Source organism: Periplaneta americana, chromosome 1, assembly GCF_040183065.1.
Source record: "Periplaneta americana isolate PAMFEO1 chromosome 1, P.americana_PAMFEO1_priV1, whole genome shotgun sequence".
Classification (NCBI taxonomy): Eukaryota; Metazoa; Arthropoda; class Insecta; order Blattodea; family Blattidae; genus Periplaneta; species Periplaneta americana.
In genome coordinates, this window is record NC_091117.1 from 184,427,007 (window position 1) to 184,452,843 (window position 25,837).

At 35.2% G+C, this 25,837-nt stretch overlaps 2 protein-coding genes across 5 annotated transcripts in view; one reads left to right on the forward strand and one right to left on the reverse strand.

Moving 5' to 3' along the window:
* The window catches only part of LOC138705100 (conserved oligomeric Golgi complex subunit 4-like), a 481,496-nt gene that overhangs the window by 432,239 nt on the left and 23,420 nt on the right, over positions 1-25,837 (forward strand). The gene's annotated exons all lie outside the window — the stretch shown is intronic.
* LOC138705072 (beta-glucuronidase-like) overlaps positions 1-25,837 on the reverse strand; it is a 79,080-nt gene that overhangs the window by 31,522 nt on the left and 21,721 nt on the right. For 2 of the 4 annotated variants that reach the window (XM_069833674.1, XM_069833679.1), the window contains exons 2-8: positions 21,353-21,474; positions 20,146-20,398; positions 15,806-15,988; positions 13,125-13,291; positions 7,520-7,662; positions 2,904-3,100; positions 746-892 (exon numbers count right to left, since the gene is read on the reverse strand). In XM_069833674.1, the coding sequence (XP_069689775.1) occupies positions 746-892; positions 2,904-3,100; positions 7,520-7,662; positions 13,125-13,291; positions 15,806-15,988; positions 20,146-20,358 (1,050 nt within the window). In that variant the 5' untranslated portion in view covers positions 20,359-20,398; positions 21,353-21,474. The remainder of the gene's footprint in view (positions 1-745; positions 893-2,903; positions 3,101-7,519; positions 7,663-13,124; positions 13,292-15,805; positions 15,989-20,145; positions 20,399-21,352; positions 21,475-25,837) is intronic. The other 2 variants (XM_069833698.1, XM_069833688.1) reach the window with 1 other exon arrangement.

The following is a 25,837-nucleotide window of genomic DNA, read 5'->3' on the forward strand; positions in this document are numbered from 1 at the left end:
TTCCATTTCAGATATTTCTTGATGAAATCTTTCCCCATGCTCGTCGCTTACTGCTCCAAATGAGAATGTAAAACGTGTATTTTGAGAGACATATTACGTTCCATTTTGTCATATGCACTTAACATAGTTTCCACAACAGGTTCTGTGTAGTTCTCTGCCCTGGAATTTCCAAGGAAATTTGAGCAAACGTCTTTGAAAGAACGCCATGCCATTCTTTCTGTAATGGAAAGTTTTTCCTCAAACAAAGGGTCAACCATAACTTTGTGAATTTGTGGACCGATGAAAATGCTTTCTTTTAATTTGCCTTCACTCAAACTGGTAAACTTTGCCTTTAAACATTGAAATCCGCACCCTTGTTTGTTCATTGCATGGAGCTCACTTTCAACTGTTATTAAATTTACTTAATAGAAAGGACCAATACCTGTTTATTTATTAGAAGTACAAAAGAACATGGCAAGAATCATAAGAAACCGGAAATAAGTCATAAACTCATAAAATGCGTTAGCTTTTGTTTTAGTTTGTACCCCAACCCGCACCAGATGTTTCCTGAGGGAGCGCTTATCGAAAAGTGAAATCATAGTATATCTTAAAACCCTTACTTGATAAAAGAGATGCATTTTCGGATTCAGCGCACATCAAACCATAAGGGACACATTGTTTCAAGTCGGAGCAAAATTCTTGTTGTTCAGTGTAATCTATTGAGATTTAAATCTTGTTTTAATATGTGAATTAGCTACCAACATACAGCAGAATCCTCGTGGCGGCCGAATCCTCTGATATAGATCGGTTTTCCATTGATAGTAACACTAGTGTTGTTCCACTCAACTTTCCTGATGCCCACTGACAGGCGATACACGTCTTCAGATATATCACCAACGGCATGGAGGCGAATCTATAACAAAGTACAAAAATACGGTTTGTAAATAATTGGATAGTGAGTCTGACAGACAAAAAAATAGAGAGTCTACAATATAAGAATTCTGATTAAGGTTCTGGCTGATATGTAGGCCTACATCTATTATCAGACAGTACATCTCACTTGACGATATGTGTCAGAGGAAGAACAAATATTTGTATGCATCTGAAGTCTGATTAGTGAATATGTAGCTAGTTGGCGATGTATGCAATAGAGGTGTAAAGGAACTGGCCCCATTATCTCCTAGTCTAGTTGCATCACAAGTGGTGCCTTGTTGGTAACACTTGCGAGGTTTAAAACCTGTCTTCGGATAGTTGACTAAACAACAAATAACAGTATAAGAATAAGGTTCCTACATTCTGGTCTAGGATACAAACAAAAGAAACACACCACATGGTTATGAATACGGTAAGTTGAAGTACAAACATATACCTTTATTTAGAACAATTAAGAGTAATAGTAGAATTTACACAGTTGTTGAAGTTTATACCAACACTATTATCCACCCCCACATCAACTATTTCATCCACCATGAAGATATTATTAAAAATATTTCGCTTTGATCATTTTATTTTTTACTTTTTTCTCGGCCCTATTATAACGCACTTACCATACTTGTATCGCAGTATACTATTGTACATCTTGATTACACAACTTTTAACACTATATCACTTCGGAATATGTATTATATGTCTTTTTCGTGTTAAATTTTACCGTACCTGGTTAAATGTTTCAGCCTGTTCTGAAGATGGCACATAACAGGCTGAAACATGTTAACCAATTTAACACGAGAAAGACTTATAATACATATTCAGAAATATACTATTGTATTTCTTATATTAGATGGAAATACATCTGAATACGAGTTTTCCTGACTTTTTATATTTATCTTATGTATACTTAGGCCTAATTTAGTGTAAATAAAATATAAAAAGATTAAAATGGAATGAACATTTATTGAACGGAGACAGATCGAATCTCTTGTTAAAGACAGGTACCTATAAATCAAGAGAAAAACGGGATACTGTATTTGTCAACAGACAAAACATTAATATACATTTTCAAATTAGTATAAACTTCGTGTACCATAACAGACCAGTGAACGTAAGTCAGTTGGAATAGTACATTATGCAACGAACCTGTAATAGTAGTAATTAAGACGCGAATATGTTTATGAAACGAGCGCAAGCGAGTTTCATAATTTTCATACAAGCGTCTTAATTAGCATTATAGGCAAGTTTCATACGACTTTTTATGCTCGACCATATTTCTAACTTGAAATTATTCATAAGTATTCATGTTATTCTTATCTGACTGGGGAGCGGAACTGACCTTGTGCAATATCTCGTAAATTGTGAGATGTGTGCAAACGCGAAAGTGTTGATTTTTTCCAACAAACAAATGGCATTGACCTTCATATAATCTAGAGAGTAAAATAAACATTAATCTTGATATAACCTTGAAATTGATTTAGACATTGAAAAACGAGATGACAAATTGAATTTATTTGAATATTATTTACAATTAACGCTAATTATTATAGTAACAGAACATACATTTCTGCGACAGTATTGGATTTCCAGCCTCCGTGACGTTTCGCTAGTTGTCTTTCGATTGCATATGCGAGAATAATCGATACTTGCGCTTTCATATTGCTACAATGGTGTTTTCTGATTGGTGGAACACCTGAACTTTAGTGAATAGGTGTACTTTAATGAAGTCCATTAAAGGGCTGCTACCAGGTGTATAATTACTACATTTCGGCATGGTCGAGCATAAAATCATTATTAGAAACCAAACTACAAAACAGAAACGTTAAGGGGAGGATAAAGATACTTGGTATCGAAGTAATTCATATAAAGCCTGTTAAATAAATGATTATAAACACAAGGCAGAACAATATTCAATAACGTAATGTATGCAATTGATTCAATGTCCGTATAGCCTATTCCGCTCCCTCAGTGCCGGTTTGCATGGCGGAGCTCACCTCTAGGGTGTAAAGATATCCCGGGTCACTATCCATGAGGTAGGGCCACCAGAGTCTAGCCTCGGGGACTTGCAGTTCTCCTTGACTACCGGCGACGTCCCGGATGACGTAGTTCCCGTCCCGGTCGACAAGACTAACGAGAACAGTGGAGTTGCCTGAAGAATGCCCCTCAACACTGACGCTGTACTCAATTACCCCTGTGTGAACGAAATTCAGCTATTGTAAAATAAGTGCATTGAGACTTCTACAGAATAAATGATAATTAGTACAGTAAAATAGTCATATTTCCACAGTGTTATTCTGGAATACTAACACATTTGGGTAAGTTATCAAGTAAAGCAGAAATGAAGAAAAACAACACTATTTATTGTGTTTTCTTAGTATAGCCTAATTAATTTAAATATACATGCAACAATTATAAAATAAAGCAGGAATTAAGAGAACCAATGCTACTTACTGTGCTTTATCAGTAGAATTAAATTAAATATACATACTTACTATATTTATCAAATAAAACAGAAATTAAGAAAATCAACAAAATATTATGTTTTCTCAGTATAATTAAATTAATTATACATACCACAGTTATCAAATAAAATAGAGATTAAGAAAACCAACACTATTTATTGTGTTTTCTCAGTATAATTAAATTAATTATAATACTATAATTATCAAATAAAGCAGAGATTAAGAAAGGCAACACTATTTACTGTATTTTCTCAGTATAATTAAATTAATTATACATACTATAATCTATATTAATAATAAATCTGTAGCCGAAATTTTTCTGGTAATTTTCGATTTTCCAAAAATAATTGGTCCTAACATATACAATTAACCACCCTGAAACCGAAAATCGCTTTTTTGAAATTTTTGTTTTTATGTCTGTCTGTCTGTCTGTCTGTATGTTTGTTACCTTTTCACGCGATAATGGCTGAACGGATTTCGATGAAAATTGGAATATAAATTAAGTTCGTTGTAACTTAGATTTTAGGCTATATGGTATTCAAAATACATTATTTAAAAGGGGGGTTATAAGGGGGGCTGAATTAAATAAATCAAAATATCTCGCTTATTATTGATTTTTGTGAAAAATGTTACATAACAAAAATCTCTTTAAAACTAATTTCCGATAAGTTTTATTCCTTGAAAAATTTTTATAGGACTGATATTTAATGAGATAAATGAGTTTTAAAATTAAAATAACTGCCATCTGAGGCCGTGTAATGAATTAAAAAACAAATGACTTCGTCTATAAGGGGCCTTGGACAGCAACAATCGAAAGCTATGAAAGATAGCCTACAGATAATGTTTCTGTGTTTGTATGAAGTAATATCAGAAGCTAAATTAACCGATTTGTATAATTAATTATTATTTCACCATTGGAAAGTGTAGTTTCTCTAGATGGACATAATGCTATAATGTTATTACAGTAACTTGTGAGTGAATCGAGGACAGGTAAGATTAAAATAGCTTCTTATGCACAGAAAACTTGATAGGCTATTCTGTACATTCGTTTCCTGTATTTCCTAAAATAATTTTTATGACCAAATGAGTGGTCTCTGGATCAAAATGATCGCATTTTAATTATGAAAATACAATTTAAATTAAGTAACATAATAAACGATTTATCCTTATATCAAACACGAATGTTCCCTGGATCAAATGTCCTATTTTAATTATGTAATTACTTTATATCTATTTCTAACGGGTGCAGCGGAGCGCACGGGTACTGCTAGTTTTCAAATAAAACAGAACCAACAAAATTATTATGTTTTATCGGTATAATTACATTAATTATACACACTATAGTTATCAAATAATACAGAGATTAAGAAAACCAACAAAATTATTATGTTTTCTCAGCATAATTAAATTAATTATACATACTATAATTATAAAATAAAGCAGAGATAAAGAAAATCAAAAATATTATTATGTTTTCTAGATATAATTAAATTAATTATACATACTATCAAATAAAGCAGAGTTTGAGAAAATAAACGCTATTTATTGTTTTCTCAGTATAATTAATCTAAATATACTAATATATTTGGTTAAGTTACCAAGTAAGGCAGAGATTAATAAAACCAACACTATTTATTGTGATTTCTCTATAGTAATGTCACAAGAGGCCTGAGATTTGCCGATAAATCCACGAGCGAAGCGAGTGGATTTATTTGCGGAATCTTAGGCCCTAGTAACATTTATTAGGACTTTTTCGTGAATAAAATAAAAATGTAAATAGTATATCCCTAAAATTCGCTCACAAAATGTTAATAATTTGTGTATTTATAAATACTTAACCTATTCAGATATTATGAAGTCGAAATAGATGAATAACGATTACTGCAAGAAAGAAATTGAATGTTATTCAGTATTGCCAATTGAGAAAAGCGAAATACAGGTTTAAAAATGTTAATTACATGTACTGCGCTTTTCTCTTTTTATTATAACAGAAATACGTTTTCATTATCTGCTGAAATCGTAATTTAATTGAAACATTTTATAGTATAATTACAAATAATCTGATTAATACATTAAATAAATGAACAATTGTTATGAAGGAGTGTCATTTTCTTTAGATACACTGGACATGGAATTAAAAGATGTAGATGTAGAAGTAGGATTTCGCACTTTATTTAGTACAATGCATTCATGCTCATCGGTTTACGTGGAAACAGTTGGCGACACTGACTAAACAAAAGAACGACTATGCGATAAATTGATAGTGATAAATCGAGCTGCAGAAATTATCGCGATGTATGACTGTGATTGGTTAGAATTCAAAATTTCATTACACTTCATTGGCCGAAAATGGAATGACATCATATAAACGAAATAGTATAATTAATTTAAATATACTGTGTCATGTAAAGGGTACATTACGTACATATTAAAAAATGGCAGATTATATGGACCGATTGCATAAATATGTGTTGTAAGATGTAGATAACTTAAGAATTTGGTCTGAGAGAACTCTATTCAGGCGGTGCTTAACTAAACAGTGCTCAGCTTAAACAAGTATCAATCAAAGAAGCGAAAGCATATCTTTTAGAAATATTTTTGGTTTTCTTGAGCAATAAGAACGTAGCGTGGTGCGACTGTTCGATACAGTAATTCTTCTTGTTTGTAAAGCGTTATTTATTTTTCAGGTTCGGTGAAGTATCGAAACGTGTGGAATTTCAATGAGAAATAGAAGATGAGTAAAATTCTAGAATCCGGATAATGATATGAGCCAATTTTTCCCGAACGCGACAGCATTCTTATAGTGCTTACGATACAAACAAATTAAAAACTTGGTTAATAGATGTCTCTGTATTCGAACAGCTCCTCCTCTTAAAATTATGTTTTATTTAACGACGCTCGCAACTGCCGAGGTTATATCATCGTGCCGGAATTTTGTCCCGCAGGAGTTCTTTTATATGCCAGTAAATGTACTGACATGAGCCTGTCGCATTTAAGCATATTTAAATGCCATCGACCTGGGCCGGGATCGAACCCGCAAATTCGGGCACATAAGGCCAGCACTCTACCGACTGAGCCATCCAGGCCAACTCCTCCTCTTCTCCCTTCACCCTTTTCTCTTTCCTTCTCTCCCCTTGTCTTCTTCTGTCTTGTCTCTAGCAATTGTTACATATCAAAAGTTACTCTTTGTATGAGAGCGTTTCACGATTCAGATAAAATTATTTCCCTGTCTCAGACTTCACGATTAAAATTTACTGCTGGAAAAGTTATTAATTTAAATGAAGGTTCGGTGGAGCGGAGAAAAATTCTCTCCAGCACCGGAATTCGAACCCTGGTTTTCAGCTCTACGTGCTGATGCTCTATCCACTAAGTCACACCGGATTCCAATTCCGATGCTGGATTGAATCCTCTCAGTTTAAGCTTCACCTCTTAGCTTCCCTTTGATGACCAACCCTCATGCACTGTGTCACAGATGTGTGACCATGGCACAATGTCCAACACACCAATGTGCAGAGGTGCACTCATTATGAGTGACTAAGTGGCCGGGATTCGACGGAATAAGCGCCGTCTTAAATCACAAAGTGATTACATACGCATATCATATTATTGCGATGTACCGAAGTACATATATTTCCGTGCAGGATCGATGGGGCGGAGAAAAATTCTCTCCGGCACCGGGATTCGAACCCGGGTTTTCAGCTCTATGTCACACATCTGTGATACAGTGCATGAGGGTTGACCACCAAAGGGAAACTAAGAAGTGAAACTTAAACTGAGAGGATTCAATCCGGCATCGGAATTGGAATCTGGTGTGGCTTAGTGGATAGAGCGTCAGCACTTAGAGCTGAAAACCCGGGTTCGGGTCCCGGTGCCGGAGAGAATTTTTCTCCGCTCCACCGATCCTTCATGATATGATAACGCAGAATTCCTGCACTGAAATATCATCTGTACTTCGGTACATCATTTAAAGCTAGAGAGTTAAAATTTTAATTCTCCTACAGGCCTACGTGTATCATCGCTCGTGAAAAGGGCGTTTCTGTTAAGATTCCGTTTGAATAATAAAATTGCTTAACATATCTGTTACTGAATTAAAACATTAACAATGATTCAAACATGATATACATTTTCACTATTATTGTTCGACTCACCTGTTTCGCCGTGAATACGAGTGTCCACTGAAATGTCGTCGATGTAGATGCTTGGCGTGGTGTACAGCACAACAGGCCTGTGGATCCCAGCGTAGTTAAAGAAATCAAATTTGTATGTCTGGATAATTTCTGCACCACTGTCCCTAAAATCAAAGTTGATAATTAATGTGGAACTTAGCTACAGATATCAGATTTGTACGTCTGGATAGTCTCTATATTTTGTTCCTAAAATGAAGGCATATCACATATTTTCATAAGAACTCTCTGCAGGTAGAAATCTGAAGGGTCAATGCTAACTTTCTGTTACAAGTATAGATTCTCTGTAATTACTGTCTTGATTGCTTATTTTTCTAGCTATGTTTTCAAGAAGAAACTCAAAATCAGTACTAGCTACTGTTATGAAATTTTTAAGAATACCTGATAATATTCTTTCCATTGTAGGAATCTATAGTCTTCACAATTGAGCCCCTTGGGGCAAGAGAATGGTAACCATGAATTGGTCTTCAGCATAAACTTAGGTTGTCATTACTCATAAATAAATTTAGGGGAGAGTTGGGTAGTGCCGGACATCGGGTAATATTGGACAGTGAGTTTCTTTCATCAACTACCAGATGATAGTACCTGAATGACATAGTTACGTTTCTGTGATGTCGCATACAGAAACGTAACCATGTTATTCAGGTACTACCAACTGGTGGTAGATGAAAGAAACGCACTGTCCGATATTACCCGATGTCCGATACTACCCAACTCTCCCCTAATAATAATATTTGATATATGTTTTCCTAACTATAAGTTATCAATTTACAATTCATTTTTTCATATGGTCAGCTAAGCCCAATACTGATATTGTTATATATCAATATATTAAAATTTCTCAATCTTATAGCTTAAAGTAAAATATAAAACAAATTGCTTTCAATGGTTATAATTTACATTTGTTGTATTATTCTACTAATGTTTCCACCCTCCTAGGGGCATCATCAGGTACAATATTGTTTACAATATCAAATGTCTAAAATCAATTATAAAATTATGACCACATGCTCAAAAGAATGCATCATAATAGAGTAATAGTATAATGTATGTAGGATATCAAACATAGTGTGAAATTAAACAAAATACAAATGAACATACAAAATTTACATAAAGTCATAATCTGGGTCAAATTATATCAAATTCACAGGCCTAAATGGCTATTAATTGTGGATTATGTCAATAGTATAAAGAGTGCAATATGTTTTATTATAATATATGTATACTTTAGCGTTAAAGCATAATGTATAAAAGTTAAATCATAGTGTAACATTAATACGCTATCGTAGAGAACTGTTAACTATCTCATTTTATAGACATATTGTCCTTAAAGCAAATGATCTTTCATTACTAAAATTTTGTATTTAGAGAGTTTTTTTATGTATTGGCGTAAGCATTAATATGTTACTATACATTGAACAATAATAGTTTTATAGTTGAATATAATGCAAACGTATATTAAATGTTGAGTCGTAAATAATCAACTGAAATCAAATGTTGTAGTTGGTGTGCTGATGGGGCAAGTAAGATGTTTACAATATTCATGTAATAGCCTTCGTATGTTCAACTTTATATACAGTAAAACCTCCCTAAAACGAAACGCGATCGTTCCATAATTTTTTTCCCGTTTTCACAGGTTTTCGTTTTACCCTAGATCATATATGTAACAGATAACTCCTCGCTACGTTAAAATCGGCAGCACTTTGAAGAGAACAACCGCTAGGATCGCCATCCGTCCGCCGTAAACGAACACCAGATGGCAGCACAGTCGCTAATGCAATTCAAATGGGTATTATGACGTGACTCCTTATGTAACAACTAGATGGCAGCGTAGTAAACCTGACAAAAGTTGTTAACCTCAAAGCCTATAACCCCGACATATCTGTTACATATATGATCTAGGGTTTTACAAAGGGTTGAGTTTTGGCAAAACTAAGAATATACTGTTGGAAGAACACAATGAAGAAGTAATTTGAAATAAAAGTTACTACAGGACATGCAAAGTGAATTTTATTTTCATAATTATTAACTTAATTAATTGCAGCCTCTCTCTGCGCCCTAGTTTCTTGGTACCCACATTTCTTTTAAAGTGCATTGCCGCGACTTTTTTTTTTTTTAAGGGAACGTTGTAGGATGCGTCCTGCATCAATTCAGAGTGTAAATTGCGCCCTGATCCATCGGTTGTGTAACTGAAGCTGTGTTTAATGAAAAGTAGATTAACTTCACGTTAGACAAACCAATCCTCGGATGCGAGGTAGCATTATCTAAAAACAGTATGACTTTACGGCAGTGATGTCAAAACAAATGCATTTTTCTGACCTTGAAGTCGTGCTCGGGCAGCAAGCGCTAAGTATGGAAAGAGGAAGGGATGTGTATATAAATAAGCAGCCTGTTGGATTAAGAAAACAGTGGTGCACAAACTTCAAACGGAACGTGAAATTTTATGTCGTTATTTTTATATGGCTTCTTTCTGTTCAATATTATTATATTGTCTCTAAAACATAAGTACTAACACTGATTTCTTAATATTGCACTTGTGTTTTAAATCTTAATAACATAATAGACAGTTAAGAAGGAATATTCACTTAGATTCCATAGTAGTATAATATTATACTATATTAAGTGGATGAAACACATAATTTATAAAGAAAGTGATATTCCAAAGAAAGAGATTGAGTATGACATGATAAGTTGGAATTTATATTGATAGTATCTTTAGCCTTACAAAAGTAATCAAAAAACTATTCAAAACAATATTACAGTACAAAGCAAAGTTACCTAGGTACTGTATCTGTTTTAAGTGTAACTAATATTACATAACAAAACTCTTATCGCATTATGCTTTTAAGGTGATATTTGTGAGCAACTTCCTATCATCAGAATATTAAATTATTTTCTCGAAATCTGCTGAAGCTATAGAGCTGACATTTTTACAAAACATGGACACGTATCTTTTGCTTATGATGTAACAGTAGTTGCTTTGTTAATTCATTTCCTTACAAACAATTTCCATGCGAATATTTCCAAAATTTTCAATACACTATCTTCAGTAATACGTATATACGGTATATTAGATTTACGAAAACATTCTGTAAGGCTACTAAATAAATAGGCCTATACCTGAAAATTTCACTTTTTTATACGAAAAGTTGAGAAAATATTTCTTTTGAATAAAAAAATCAAACTTGTGAAAAATGAGCATTAAAATTAAAACTTACATTCTTATAATGCACTTATACTTCTCAGGCAAATCTAAAAATTAACATGGATACAGTTTTAATAAGTTCTCTTCCCTTTATCTATTGAATCAGTGCTGGCCATCCCTGAATATAGCTCGACCAAGCGGCATATACCACCTCTTTTGTCTGTCTCTTTCCTTTCCGCTGTAAAGCGCTCAGGGTCTCCTGGGCTCTAAAGCGCGCGCTTGCTCCAATTGACATGCCTGCTTTACGGCCTTGACGTTTCATTGCTCCATTAAAATTATGATGTCACTCTTCCATGATAGAACTGGTCATCTAGGCTTTTTTATTAAATCGCACAGTTTTACTTTATTCGCACTGTTACTTAACACCGTATTGGCATATTAACACAAAACTCAGAATAAATAAACAGAAATGTGAAACTAAATTTACACTACACTACAATTATTCACAGTTTTATTCTACTCGCACTGTTCTTCAGCACTGTAGTGGCTTGTTATCATAAAACTGAGAATAAATCAAAGAAAATGCAAGAGGGTTGGAAGAAGTAATGGTACAGGAGTTCAGTAACCTGCCCGGATCCTTGACAATAAGCACAGAATAGTGGCATGGTTAGAGAAGCTTCACATCCAACGCCTGTCAATGAAGAGCGGAAGTCTTCCAGATCATTGCATGTCCAGTCACACACAAAAATGATGTCATGCTTCGTACAGTATTATCGCAAATGGTTTGAAAGAATTTAGCAACGATTACGCTTAAAATCATCCGTTTATTCAGGTTTTTTACCTAAACGGTGCCCAAAAAATAATTCTGTTTTCGTGTTAGGCAGTTTTCCGTTTCAAAGTACTATTTTACATAAGAAATCATTCCGTTCCCAAATTTATATTTCGTTTGTGCAGGTTTCCTTTTTATAGAGGGTACGTTTTAGCAAGGTTTTACAGTATTAACATTTGGAAGTAAAATGTAGCTATCTGTAGTAGATATCACGATGCAAGTGTATCACTGAATGTTGAGTTGAAAACTGAAGTCATATGCTGTAATCATTGAGAACACCTCACTTGCCCCAATCGGCACAATATAGGCTATAAAAAAGGGCCTACTGTTATTCCCAAAGACCTTACACACACGACATGACCACAGATGTTAGAGAGTGTACAAATAAACTTAAATTCGATTTTGGTTACAAACTCACAATGTTACCATGTTTTCTGAGAATTTGTGTGAAGTCGGCATCTGAAACAACACAATTCCAATTCGAAATACTCCCCACGCACTTGCCTTCTGTCAGTGAACTGATCTTAAGGGGAGGGGATGGTATTTTTTAAAACTTTTTTTCTATTTGGTGTAAAATATTAATTTTTTGTATGTAGAGAGCTCATAGCTGTGGCAACTCAATCAAATAAAAATATAAAAAAAAAATTATTTGGGGGCCCAAATTTGAAAAAAAAAAATATACCCAATGCAGGATTTTACTAAAACCGATATATCTAAACCGTTTTTAAAGATAGATTCAAACAGTTTTTTGCAATGTATTTGCAAAAGCATGTTCTACAAACTATCTGTAACAGAATTTTGATATTAGTCCCTAAGTTTGTAAAATAAACAATTAAAATTTAATAACAATTTTCTGATTTCCTTTCTTGCAAACAAACGGACATATTTTTAAAATGAAATCAATTAACAAAATTCTGTTACAGAGAAAAGTTTCCTAATAGTCTAAAGAATGTGTATTCTAAATTTCATACATATATCTTTAATAGTTCAGAAATTATATCTATTTTTGTCTGGCAATCAAGCAAAACAAAAATGAAGTTACTGGAAACCGATAGAAGCGGGCGTGTGATTTAAAAATCCATAGCGCAGGAAGTTTAAAAATTACGTCTGAATATCCGATAAGGGCACAAATACCCACAAAATGTTATGCAATGAATTCCACACATATCAAAGGGTATTTTATAGAAAAAAATTTTTTTTGAAAATTTAATTTACCGGAAACAACAATAAAAGTGGGCGAGTGATCTAAAAATCCTTAACGCAGGAAGTTTAAAAATGGCGACTCAACGTCCGATAAGGGCACAAATACCCACAAAATATTATGCTATGCATTCCGCACATATCACAGAGTATTTTAAAGATTTTTTTTTAATTTACTCATTTTTCACCAAAAAAATACCATCCTCTCCCATTAAGCTTTCAAGTTGGTATCGGCTGCGTATGCTCATTGATGTCGAAAGGTAGAGCACGGGGAACCATCTAAGTAAATAATATCGGTTTTATTCATTTCATATCGAATTGCGGAAGGGAAGAATCTAACCCGAATATGGCGGATACAGGAATTAATTAAAATGTTCGATCATCTGTATACTTACGTAGTAATATTATCAAATCCTCCTTGAGGCACAGTAACATCGGTGAGTGTGTTATTGACAGCCACGGAGATGAGGTTCTCCTCTCCATACTTGAGGGCAGACGTAACCTCACATTGGAATGGAACATGGCCTCCAGCATGGCTCGTCACCAACTCACTGTTTACGTACTGCAAAAATGGTAGTCAAAAATACATTTTGAAATTAAGACTAAAACCCTAATTTAATTTCAATAATGGATGTGTGTCTTGGACACCACAGCCTTAAATTTTTGTTGAAATACAAAGAAAAATAATTGAAATTAAGGAATTGAAAATTTGACAAATAACTTCAATCTGATCTTATTGCATGACTATACCTGAGGATAGCTTCATACAACTAAGATATTTTGCATTGCATTGCAATGAATTTGAATTTTGAGAGAGCAAAGCTTCGCTATACCGTTTCTCGGTATCTGCGCTGTTGATTGTCATGCTGGTGCAAGCAGGGCTATAGCAGTATACACGTGGAGTTAAAATATTCGTGCAGTTGTACTTTTCTCTTTTTTTTTGCTGAGTTCGTGTTTAATCATTAACGTAACGTTTAGGTGTTTATTTTATTTTCTTTACTCGGTTATTTAACGATGCTGTATCAACTAGGATGTTATTTAACGTCGAAGAGATTGGTGATAGCGAGATAGTATTTGGCGAGATGAGGCGAGGATTCGTCATAGATTACCTGACATTTGCCTTATGGTTGGGCAAAACCTCAGCAAAAACTCAATCAGGTAATCAACTCAAACGGGAGTCGAACCCGCGCCCGAACGCAACTCCGGATCAGCAGGCAAGTACCGACTGAGCTACGCCGTTGGCTGGGTATTTTATTAAACAATCCATGATGTTCAAATGATTTTAGGAAATATTCCAACTGTCGTAACTATCCATGATGTAATGAATGAATTTCGGGTGATAGAAAATGTTAAGGATAAGAATATTAAAAGAACACGAAGACTTTGATGACGTCGCGTATTTACTAAGACATTTTTCTAAAAATAGCTCAACAATCGCTGTGTTTGTTCCAATAAATTGTGTTTTCTTTCTGTTAAACCGCCCTTTGGGAACTTATTTTTTACGACCCTCGTAATTGCGGTCGAGTGGCCAAAATTTGTATAAGCATTTCTTTTGACATTATTAACATGGTGAAAAAAAAATAACTTTTTTATCTGCCTTCAACAGAATATTTGCTTGTTAGATGATGCCTGCGGTGTTTTATAGTATAAATGGAGGATATTTCGTCGCTCCGACATTATGATAATAATTATGATGAATATTTTATGCTTATTAATGAATCAATTGTGGAATCCCTACAGAATAAATCCAATTTCTGCGAATATACCTATTACAAATGTCATATTTGTTCACAAAAAAATTTAATTGGACTAATTTGGACTTAAACTTGGATCTCCGCGTGGGAATTTGATTCTATAGGTATTCGGATAATACTGGACCGAATCTGTAAAGATGAACGTAGCAAACTGTTTCGCAAGCTATGTAATGCATATCTTCGTGGCACTTCAGTTTTGTATTTATTTTCGGATAAACCAACAATTAACACCACGAGTTTTACGAACATAAAGTAATATATGAATAGGGTTAGATGCATAATAATAATAATACTTACTTACTTACAAATGGCTTTTAAGGAACCCGAAGGTTCATTGCCGCCCTCACATAAGCCCGCCATCGGTCCCTATCCTGTGCAAGATTAAGCCAGTCTCTATCATCATACCCCACCTCCCTCAAATCCATTTTAATATTATCCTCCCATCTACGTCTCGGCCTCCCTAAAGGTCTTTTTCCCTCCGGTCTCCCAACTAACACTCTATATGCATTTCTGGATTCGCCCATACGTGCTACATGCCCTGCCCATCTCAAACGTCTGGATTTAATGTTCCTAATTATGTCAGGTGAAGAATACAATGCGTGCAGTTCTGTGTTGTGTAACTTTCTCCATTCTCCTGTAACTTCATCCCGCTTAGCCCCAAATATTTTCCTAAGCACCTTATTCTCAAACACCCTTAACCTATGTTCCTCTCTCAGAGTGAGAGTCCAAGTTTCACAGCCATATAGAAGAACCGGTAATATAACTGTTTTATAAATTCTAACTTTCAGATTTTTGGACAGCAGACTGGATGATAAGAGCTTCTCAACCGAATAATAACACGCATTTCCCATATTTATTCTGCGTTTAATTTCCTCCCGAGTGTCATTTATATTTGTTACTGTTACTCCAAGATATTTGAATTTTTCCACCTCTTCGAAGGATAAATCTCCAATATTTATATTTCCATTTCGTACAATATTCCCGTCACGAGACATAATCATATATCCTATTCCGAGGCTTACTGTAGGAATTCGTAACAAGCTGTTTTTTACGGTGATGGGTTGTTAGCCCTTCGCCCAACCCCCAAGCTGGAGGACCACCCCTTATCGGCTGTCCACGACTGCTTATTCAATATATTCGCAGCTACCCTCCATATCTGGAGGCCGTCTCCTCTATCCGCAACCTGAGGACGCGCCATGCCGTGGTGATAGGGACCCACCATACATGGTAGGGACCCACCATACATGGTAATAATAATAATAATAATAATAATAATAATAATAATAATAATAATAATAATATAGTGAAAGAATAACACCTACCACATGCGCTTCATAGTGAACACTGCCGAAGCGTAGCCACACTTTTGTAGCGGATGATTTCCAACCCACAGGAACGTAAAATGTTCTGTCGTACCATACCACACCTAGGTGATCCCTCACAGCTTTGTCTTGAGTGATGTCATTATAGCTGGAAGGAACAGGCATCGGAATGGTCGCCCCTGTCTTAACATGATAAATCATGCTCTTTAATATATTTTATGCCATCTAGCATTGTAAACAGTTTGTTACTACAGCCAATGTCGTGCGTAATCGGCTTATTATAGCACGCGTGCCAATAATAGCAATGACGTATACGCTATGACGTAATACCGGAACACTTGCTTACAGTTTCTACGCGCGATGTAACAAGAAATGAAATGCAAGACAGAAGGTGACGTATCATTTATTTCCAATCTTTAACAATTTTGTATTACTTTAGTAAGATCAGATAAAACAGTTCTGTGGATCAGAGAAACTATATTAACAAAATAAAGGAACATTTGTAACATAACCTGCAAGGTCATCCATTTCTTTTTACTCAATGCCAAAGCCAGGCGAAATTAATCAATACGAACATATGAAGACTTTGTCAGCTGTGGATCCCGAATTCATTTCATAATTTATTTCCTACAATAAAATTTATAATGCTAAAAAATGTCATAAAGTGTTGCATCCAACTCGTTGATAATCTTATTATGACACTCGTGAAGATTGTAGCACGAACGATAGTCAGTGCGACAAACATTCACTCATTCCATAATCATCAAGATTATCAATGTGTTGTATAAATAACTATTATAGGTAAAGAGTCAAGTTAAACGAAATCAGTCTTAAGCGCAACGAACACTTCTTGTGGAACATATTCTGAGCGTGTTAGGTCCTACGTATTGTCCTGTATGATTTTGTTTTACTCTATGTATACTAGTTTACTAATACGAGTAATTACATAAAAACGAATATTGAAATACGAGCGCGAATGAAAATATGCCTAAAAACTTTTGAATGCAGTTTGACATTAAATAACTCATTCTGAACTATGTTGAAAGTTCTGTGTAGGGATTTTCTATTCTTCCAGCACCGTCTTAAAGCTATAGAGGAACTTACTGCTCTATACCTTATTAAATCATATCGCCCTTCCAAGATTAGGCATATATTTTTGAGGAGCGCGAAATGTTAATTTATTTATCTTTTACAAAATAGTATCAACTACTACTGGGTGTTCAGTTCAAAATGTGTCTTGGCTCGCTGTATGCCGTCATGTGGCTAGCTGATGAGCCTAGAGAATTCAATCTTCCTACACTTCCGCAGCTCAGGTGTATAATCTAAGAGGCAGAGAAGTTGGCTAGCAAGTACGGCGTTCATTCTGAAGAGTACGTACCGATACGTACGGTAACGCCGGTAGTGGCAGGAATGTGAACTGTTTCGAAATACGTACTGTCGGGATAAGGGGAGAGGGTTAAGACGATTACTTACGTATTTGTTGACATTAACTTCGACGGTCAACATGGACACGGAGCATTTGATTTGTGTTGTGGAATGTTACCGTACGCAACCGATGATAACAAATACCCTGCGTACGACTTGCCGGCGCAAAACACAGTTCGAAAGAGGTTATGGTAGCACACAGACCGTACAGATCGCCATCTGTTGCTACGACGTTCAAGTTATACCGTACACGTTCTCAAGTTCAGATTGAAGAACGCCTTAAATAATAGGCAACTTCTCTAACATATAAGCTGAAACTCGCTTCAAATCGGTGACCCAACAACAGTGACGTCATGACACACTTTGAAATGAACACCCAGTATAGTAACTTATTATTCTAGCATTTAAATTTGCAGAAGCGAACTTATTTAAACAAGGTTTCAATTTGAAGAACAAAAATGGATTGATATCAAGATCTCAAGAAGCACTAAGTCATTGAACACTGTGAATTCATAAATTTGCCTTTATAGCAATGAATATTATTTGAAATGAATATTACTTGTTTGGATACTACCGCAGAACAGTCAAACAAAAAAAATTTTTGCGCACTCTTGTATATTCGCTCGTAGGTCTTCTGTCGCTATCTTACTATTATACAGGGTGTTTCCGGGCTGGTGTTACTAACTTTCAGGGATGATGGGGAAAAGCACATGTATCAATTTGAGATAAGGAACCCTAGTCCGGAAATGACTGAGTCGAAAGTTATAAACAAAAATAATTGTGTGGAAATGAAATAATTTTATTTCTCTGTACATCTCATTTATGTGTATTTTTCTGTACATCTTACACATACTGTATTCATCTGACGTTGTTTACGTTGTCTACCTACAGTATGCCATTCAGTGCGCTGTCTGAGGGGTGGGGACAGGAAGCTACACTAAATCAATGCAGATGGCGTAATGTGTAACGGACATGGTCGGTCCTGATATGCACGTTTGTATACAGCAGTGTATGTGTACAAGTTGCAGTGTCCAGTCGATCAGGCCTAGTGAAATGGAGGAGTACACGAGATCAGTATATGCAGACATGATTTTCGAATACGAATGAGCCAATGGGAACAGTAGACAAGCTCACAGATTGTATCGGAGCAAGTACCCACGTAGGAGATATCCAACCCATACCATCTTTCCACGACTGTTCCAAAAGTTAAGGGAAGGAGGGCACGTGGTGCCAAATTACAATTTCATTTCCACACAATTATTTTTGCTTATAACTTTCGACTCAGTCATTTCCGGACCAAGGTTCCTTATCTCAAATTGATAGGCCTACATGTGCCCTTTGCCATAATCCCTGAAAGTTAGTAACACCAGTCTGGAAACACACTGTATATGCAGGGTATCGATTTAGACCTGCAATTGGCATAATAGTAAGTTTGTTAATTACGAAATTGTTCGAACTACCACAAAACAGCGGAAGAAAATAATCAGTTCACAGTGATGAATAAAATATTCGGGTAATAAAGTGCAAAGACGAGGAAAAAGAGGTTTAAATATTGCATATGAAATTTTCTAAAATCTCGACTAGATAAAATGGATAATAAAAATTAAGCTGTAGCTGCTATTTTCTGAAAAAGAAAGAGTGTAAGGATGAGAAATTTTCAAGCAATCAGAAAGAAATAAATTACGTTCGACTGAAAGTGTCAATAATGTCAATTGAAAATATTATAAAGTTCATAAATATGAAATTGGAAGGTAACCTGTTAACATATATCCAATGCGAAAAATTATTTAAATATTGATTTTCTCGTTAATTCTAATATAGGCCTACAGTATTCAATTTTCAAAATATTTTGAAGAAATTTTAAATATGATTTTCTTTGGAATTATGAATGTATTAATTCTTAAAAGACATGTTATACTAAAATGTCGAAGAATGGTATTGTTTGTTTTTCTCAAAACCTAACACAACATGCATAAAAATAGTATAATATTTTTTATGCTCGACCATGCCGAAATGTAGTAATTATACACCTGGTAGCAGTCCTTTAATGCATGTCATTAAAGTACACCTACTCATTAAAGTACAGGTGTTCAGCCAATGACAACTCAGCTTACAGGTGTTCAGCCAATGACAAGTCAGCTTTGTACCGTTATAAAACCGCAAGTATCGATTATTCTCGGATATGCAATCGAAAGAGAATTAGCGAAAAGTCAATGAGGCTGCAAATCCAATACTGTCGCAGAAGGTTATGTTCTGTTACTATAATAATTAGCGTTAATTGTAAATAATATTCAAATAAATTCAATTTGTCATCTCGTTTTTCAATGTCGAATTCAATAATCAAGGTTATACCAAGTTTAACGGGATTACATCAAGGTCAATGACATTATTGTTCCTCGGAAAAAATCAATACTTTCGCGTCTGCGCACATCTCACAATTCACGACCTAGAACAAGGTCACTTCCGATCTTGTCAGATACAAATAAAATGTATACATCTGAATAATTTCAAGTTAGAAACATGGTCGAGCATGAAAAGTCGTATGAAACTCGCCTATAATGGTAATTAAGAAGCTCGTATGAAAATTATGAAACGAGCGCAAGCGAGTTTCATAAACATCCATACTCGCTTCTTAATTACTATCATTATAGGCTCGTTGCATAATGTACTATTTTTATTTCACGATTCAAAAAATAACATAAGTACGTTTTAATATAGAAATTAAAAATAGTCTTTATGAACTCTTGGTGTAAAACTTTTAATTTCTTTAAAAATTACAGTTAAAAATTACATCCATGCAATCACGATAATGTGTTCATAAGTGATTCATTTACAAAATGTGTAACAAAATGTAAGCTTACTTATATAGAATTGTTAGCTTTTGAAATTTCTTCTATACGTTGCCTTGAACTCACCTTTTTCAGTCCTTTGTACCAGCCTTCTCTGTGGCCAATAAAAGAATCTGTCTTGTTGCAAAGACGGAAGTTCCAAATTCCGTCTAAGAGTTGAACACTCCGAGACTCAGATTCAATTGGATAAAGTATGCCTTCCGCATTCACTAGTGGTACCATCAACAGTGCGATCAAAGCCACAGTATTACGTTTCAAGAAATTAGGTGCGCAAGACATTTTGACACTGTCTTCACAGTACAATATCTGTCTAGGATTTCTGAAATGATGAGAGATAAAGCTATTAAGTTCGTGGCAGAAGAAGATATCAGATGATAGACGACATTGAGCTACAAGGATCGTATGCGGAGACAAACAGGAAGGCAGAAAATAGGAAACACTGGAGAATGCTGGGTTTGCAGTGAAAGACCTGCCCTTGGGCAGAACACTATGAATGAATGAAAAGTTACGCATGTATTGTGCACGCGTCTGTTTTGCGTCCGATAGAAGTAAGCAGGAAGCAAGACTAGAGTAGGAAGGAGAAAATGCAAAGCCACCAATGTCCCTCCCTGACGCGTTAGACTACATAACCTGTTCTCCAGTTAGCACATAATTTTGCAACTCAATTGCTACTGTTACGTGAACATGTGTTGCAACTTTGACATCTGTTCACTTTTATTTATATGAAAAAAAAACCTTTCGCAAACAATGTCAGTGTATCAGACTTTTACATTTAATTCCCCTTCCTGATTCTTCTCTCAAAACAACTCTATTTAGTTCCCATCTATCCAGTAAGATATGTATTTATATAATGAGAAAAAACAAACTTATTATCTGTGTGAACACAGAATTATATAGGAAATTGGCAATTAAAGGAAATATAATATAAAGACGAACATAATAATATTAGCTACATAATGAATAACTAAATTGCTATGATACCAGTTATTTCACTTTTTATCGATTTTAGTCCATTTTGTACAATTCAACACATTGAAAATGTGGAAGTCGGGTGTAAAGTACCGAGATATTAAAAATAAAACAAAAAGTAGCATTCCGTGCGAAATAACGGATTTTAGCAAAAATCAAGTGAAATCTGCCGAGTTGATTTGTGAATAATTGTAACTAGCAATCATGTCTTAAATATACAACAATTAATTTTCCTAATAGATATCAGAGAAATTACATTTGTTTTGTTTACTGATTCAACTCGATTGTTAATCATAAAGCTTACCTTATGTTGGTGAGTATCCAGTGTCTGAAGAACTCAATGAACTGGTTATGGCAGTATTAGTGCCAGTATGAAGAAGTTTTCTGGTGTGTTTGTTGAAAGATCGGAAAATATTTGTTAGGCGTCTGAAAGATTATAACGAGAAAAAATGTAACCTGAGTGTCGAAGAGTATCTACCGATAACTGCAGCCTTAACGAATATTTTCCATGAGAAATATACACGAATTGAGACTGATAACCACAGGGGCAAAAGATAGATAACCAGCCCATGTTTACTTACCGGCAACATGTCACAAACACATAAATGTCGTTTTAACAATTTGCTGATATGTGAAGCAGAGCGAAGTGTAGACTACCTATGCTCTGTTACCTATTTTCTTTTCCAGCTATACGCAAAGATTTAAATTTTGTTGTATTTTAAAAAAGGGGGAGTGGAGGAAATAAGGGGAATTACAACACTCAAGCTTATCAACAGTAAGTGTGGCGTATAAAAGAGGAGGGAATAATTGGGAATAAAAATATCGACCTTGTTTGCTGTGACTGTGGGATAAAAAAATGAACCAGTAAGCGGAATTTTAATAATCAAGCTTATCAGCAGCGAGTGTAAGGTATAAAAGAGGAAGGAATAACTGGCAATTACTATATCGACCTTGTTTGCTGTGAGTGTGGGATAAAAGAAGGAACAAGTAAGCGGAATTGTAATAATGAAACTTATCAGCAGCGAGTGTAAGGTATAAAAGAGGAAGGAATAACTGGCAATTACTATATCGACATTGTTTGCCGTGTCCACACCTGTGGAGTAACGGTCAGCGCGTCTGGCCGCGAAACCAGGTGGCCCGGGTTCGAATCCCGGTCGGGGCAAGTTACCTGCTTGAGGTTTTTTCCCTGGTTTTCCCTCAACCTAATACGAGCAAATGCTGGGTAACTTTCGGTGCTGGACCCCGGACTCATTTCACCGGCATTATCACCTTCATATCATTCAGACGCTAAATAACCTAGATGTTGATACAGCGTCGTAAAATAACCCAATAAAATTAAAAATTAAATTGTTTGAAGTGAGTGTGGGATAAAAAGGAACAAGTAAGCGGAATTGTAATAATCAAGCTTATCAGCAGCGAGTGTAAGGTATAAAAGAGGAAGGAATAATTGGCAATTACTATATCGACATTGTTTGCTGTGAGTGTGGGATAAAAAGGAACAAGTAAGCGAAATTATTGTAAAAATCAAGCTCATCAGCAGTGAGTGTAAGGTATAAAAGAGGAAGGAATAATTTGGCAATTACTATATAAAAGGGAAGGAATAATTGGGAATTACTATATCGACCTTGTTTGCTGTGAGTGTGGGATAAAAAAAGGAACAAGTAAGCGGAATTGTAATAATCAAGCTTATCAGCAGTGAGTATAATATATAAAAGACGAAGAAATAATTGGGAATTACTGTATCGACCTTTGCTATGAGTATGGGGTAAAAAATGGAACAAGTAAGTGGAATTGTAATAATTAAGGTTATCAGCAACGAGTGTAAGGCATAAAAGAGGAGGGAATAATTGGGAATTACTATATCGACCTTGTTTGCTGTGAGTGTGGGATAAAAAAAGGAACAAGTAAGCGGGATTGTAATAATCAAGCTTATCAGCAGTGAGTATAATATATAAAAGACGAAGAAATAATTGGGAATTACTGTATCGACCTTTGCTATGAGTATGGGGTAAAAAATGGAACAAGTAAGTGGAATTGTAATAATTAAGGTTATCAGCAACGAGTGTAAGGCATAAAAGAGGAGGGAATAATTGGGAATTACTATATCGACCTTGTTTGCTGTGAGTTTGGGATAAAAAAAGGAACAAGTAAGCGGGATTGTAATAATCAAGCTTATCAGCAGTGAGTATAATATATAAAAGACGAAGAAATAATTGGGAATTACTGTATCGACCTTTGCTATGAGTATGGGGTAAAAAATGGAACAAGTAAGTGGAATTGTAATAATTAAGGTTATCAGCAACGAGTGTAAGGCATAAAAGAGGAGGGAATAATTGGGAATTACTATATCGACCTTGTTTGCTGTGAGTTTGGGATAAAAAAAGGAACAAGTAAGCGGGATTGTAATAATCAAGCTTATCAGCAGTGAGTATAATATATAAAAGACGAAGAAATAATTGGGAATTACTGTATCGACCTTTGCTATGAGTATGGGGTAAAAAATGGAACAAGTAAGTGGAATTGTAATAATTAAGGTTATCAGCAACGAGTGTAAGGCATAAAAGAGGAGGGAATAATTGGGAATTACTATATCGACCTTGTTTGCTGTGAGTTTGGGATAAAAAAAAGGAACAAGTAAGCGGGATTGTAATAATGAAGCTTATCAACAGTGAGTGTAAGGTATAAAAGAGCAGGGAATAATTGGAAATTACTGTATCTACCTTTGCTATGAGTATGGGGTAAAAAGTGGAACAAGTAGTGGAATTGTAATAATTAAGGTTATCAGCAATGAGTGTAAGGTATAAAAGAGGAGGGAATAATTGAAGATTCCACTGCAAGAATGATGGATGTCATTTGGAATACATTTTGCAGGAGAAGCAATTGAAAGTTTGAAATGCTTAGCGCTCAAAGCTTAACTATGATTTTCCGATCATTACTGGACAATGACTATCAGTGTTAATGCCATATAACTCTCTATGTACATTCTATATGTCTTAAGCTATGCATTGACAGTCTTGGTTCATTTTCGACAAGAAAGTGACATCCATCATTCTTGCAGTGGACTCTTCAATTGGGAATTACTGTACCGACCTTTGCTATGAGTATGGGGTAAAAAATGGAACAAGTAAGCGGAATTGTAATAATTAAGATTATCAGCAATGAGTGTAAGGTATAAAAGAGCAGGGAATAATTGGGAATTACTATATCGACCTTGTTTGCTGTGAGTGTGGGATAAAAAAAGGAACAAGTAAGCGGAATTGTAATAATGAAGCTTGTCAACAGTGAGTGTAAGATATAAAGAGGAGGAAATAATTGAAAATTGCAACAATGAACCTTTTCTGCTGAACTTGTGAGAAATAAACAAAGGAGCAAATTTAGCTTATCAGCAGTGAGTGAGAGTTATAAAAAAGAGGGGGAATTATAAACTGGAAATTACAACAATCAACGTTATTTTCTATGAGTGTCAGGCAAGGAAAGGGGACAAGTAAACGGAATTACAACAATAAATGTTATCTTATACGATGTAAGGACATGCACAGGCAGAAAGTATTGCGGAATTAAAACTAATCTGCCTGTTTGTGAGTGTAAGGAATAGAAAGAGACGAAGTAGCCTAATGCGTAATTACAAGAATCAGGCATATCTGCTGTGAGTGTGACTTTTCGTTCTGCAAAGGAATTTTAAAATGTTGCATTAGACATTTGTTGGGATCAAAGTTCTGCACGTTCAAAAGGAAAAATTAGTATTCCTTCAATCTTCTATTATAATAATACACTGATCTCTTAAATTGACTGAGAGTATTGGGAATTCAATCAATTGCTTTCCCAAAGCACGCTATGAAATGTTTCATATAAAACAATTTTTATTTCGAAAAGGAAGCGAAACTGAGCAGGATAGTATTACATTCTTTTGTTTGAAATATCTCAAAGAATAACCCTCTGAAATTAATGACATTACGTACGGTTCAGCCTGAATATTCCATATAACTGTAATTTTGTACTTCTGATTCTTTTGGTCCACGTGCGAATGGCTAGTTTCTTGGAGTATATTATGACTAGGACAGAATATTTTATGACGCTTTATCAACTGATATGGTTATCTAGCGTCTCAGTGAGATGAAGACGAAATACCAGCGAAATACGTCCCAAGGTCCAGTGCCGAAAGTTACCCAACGTTTGCTCTTAGATTGATGGAAAACCCCGGAAAAGACATCAAACATGTAACTTGTTCAAACCAAGATTTAAACCCCGGCCAACTCGTTTCACGGTCAGACATGCTAACCGTTATTCCACAACGATGGATTTACAGAATGTTAGAACCAGAGCTAGGAAGTTGGTACCGAAACTGTTAAATTGTGTGAGCTTGGACTATATCTCTACCGAATGAAAAGTATTAACGCATCTTTCAATGATGATGGATGAGCAGAACAGAGAAAAATTCTCTCCGGCACCGGGATTTGAACCCGGGTTTTCAGCTCTACCTGCTGACGCTCTATCCACTAAGCCACACTGGATTCCCATCCCGATGTCGGATCGAATTCTCTCAGTTTAAATTCCACCTGTTGGGTTCTCTCTAGTGGGCTACCCTCATGCACTGCGTCATACGTAGATGTATGACAGTGACACAATGTCCACACATGTGCAGAGGTGCACTCATGAATGACTAAGTGGCCGGGATCCGACGGACTAAGCGCCGTCATAAATCACAAAGTGATAATTTTTTTGGCATATCATAATATGATAATATATTATATTATTACGATGTACCGAAGTACATATGATATTTCAGTGC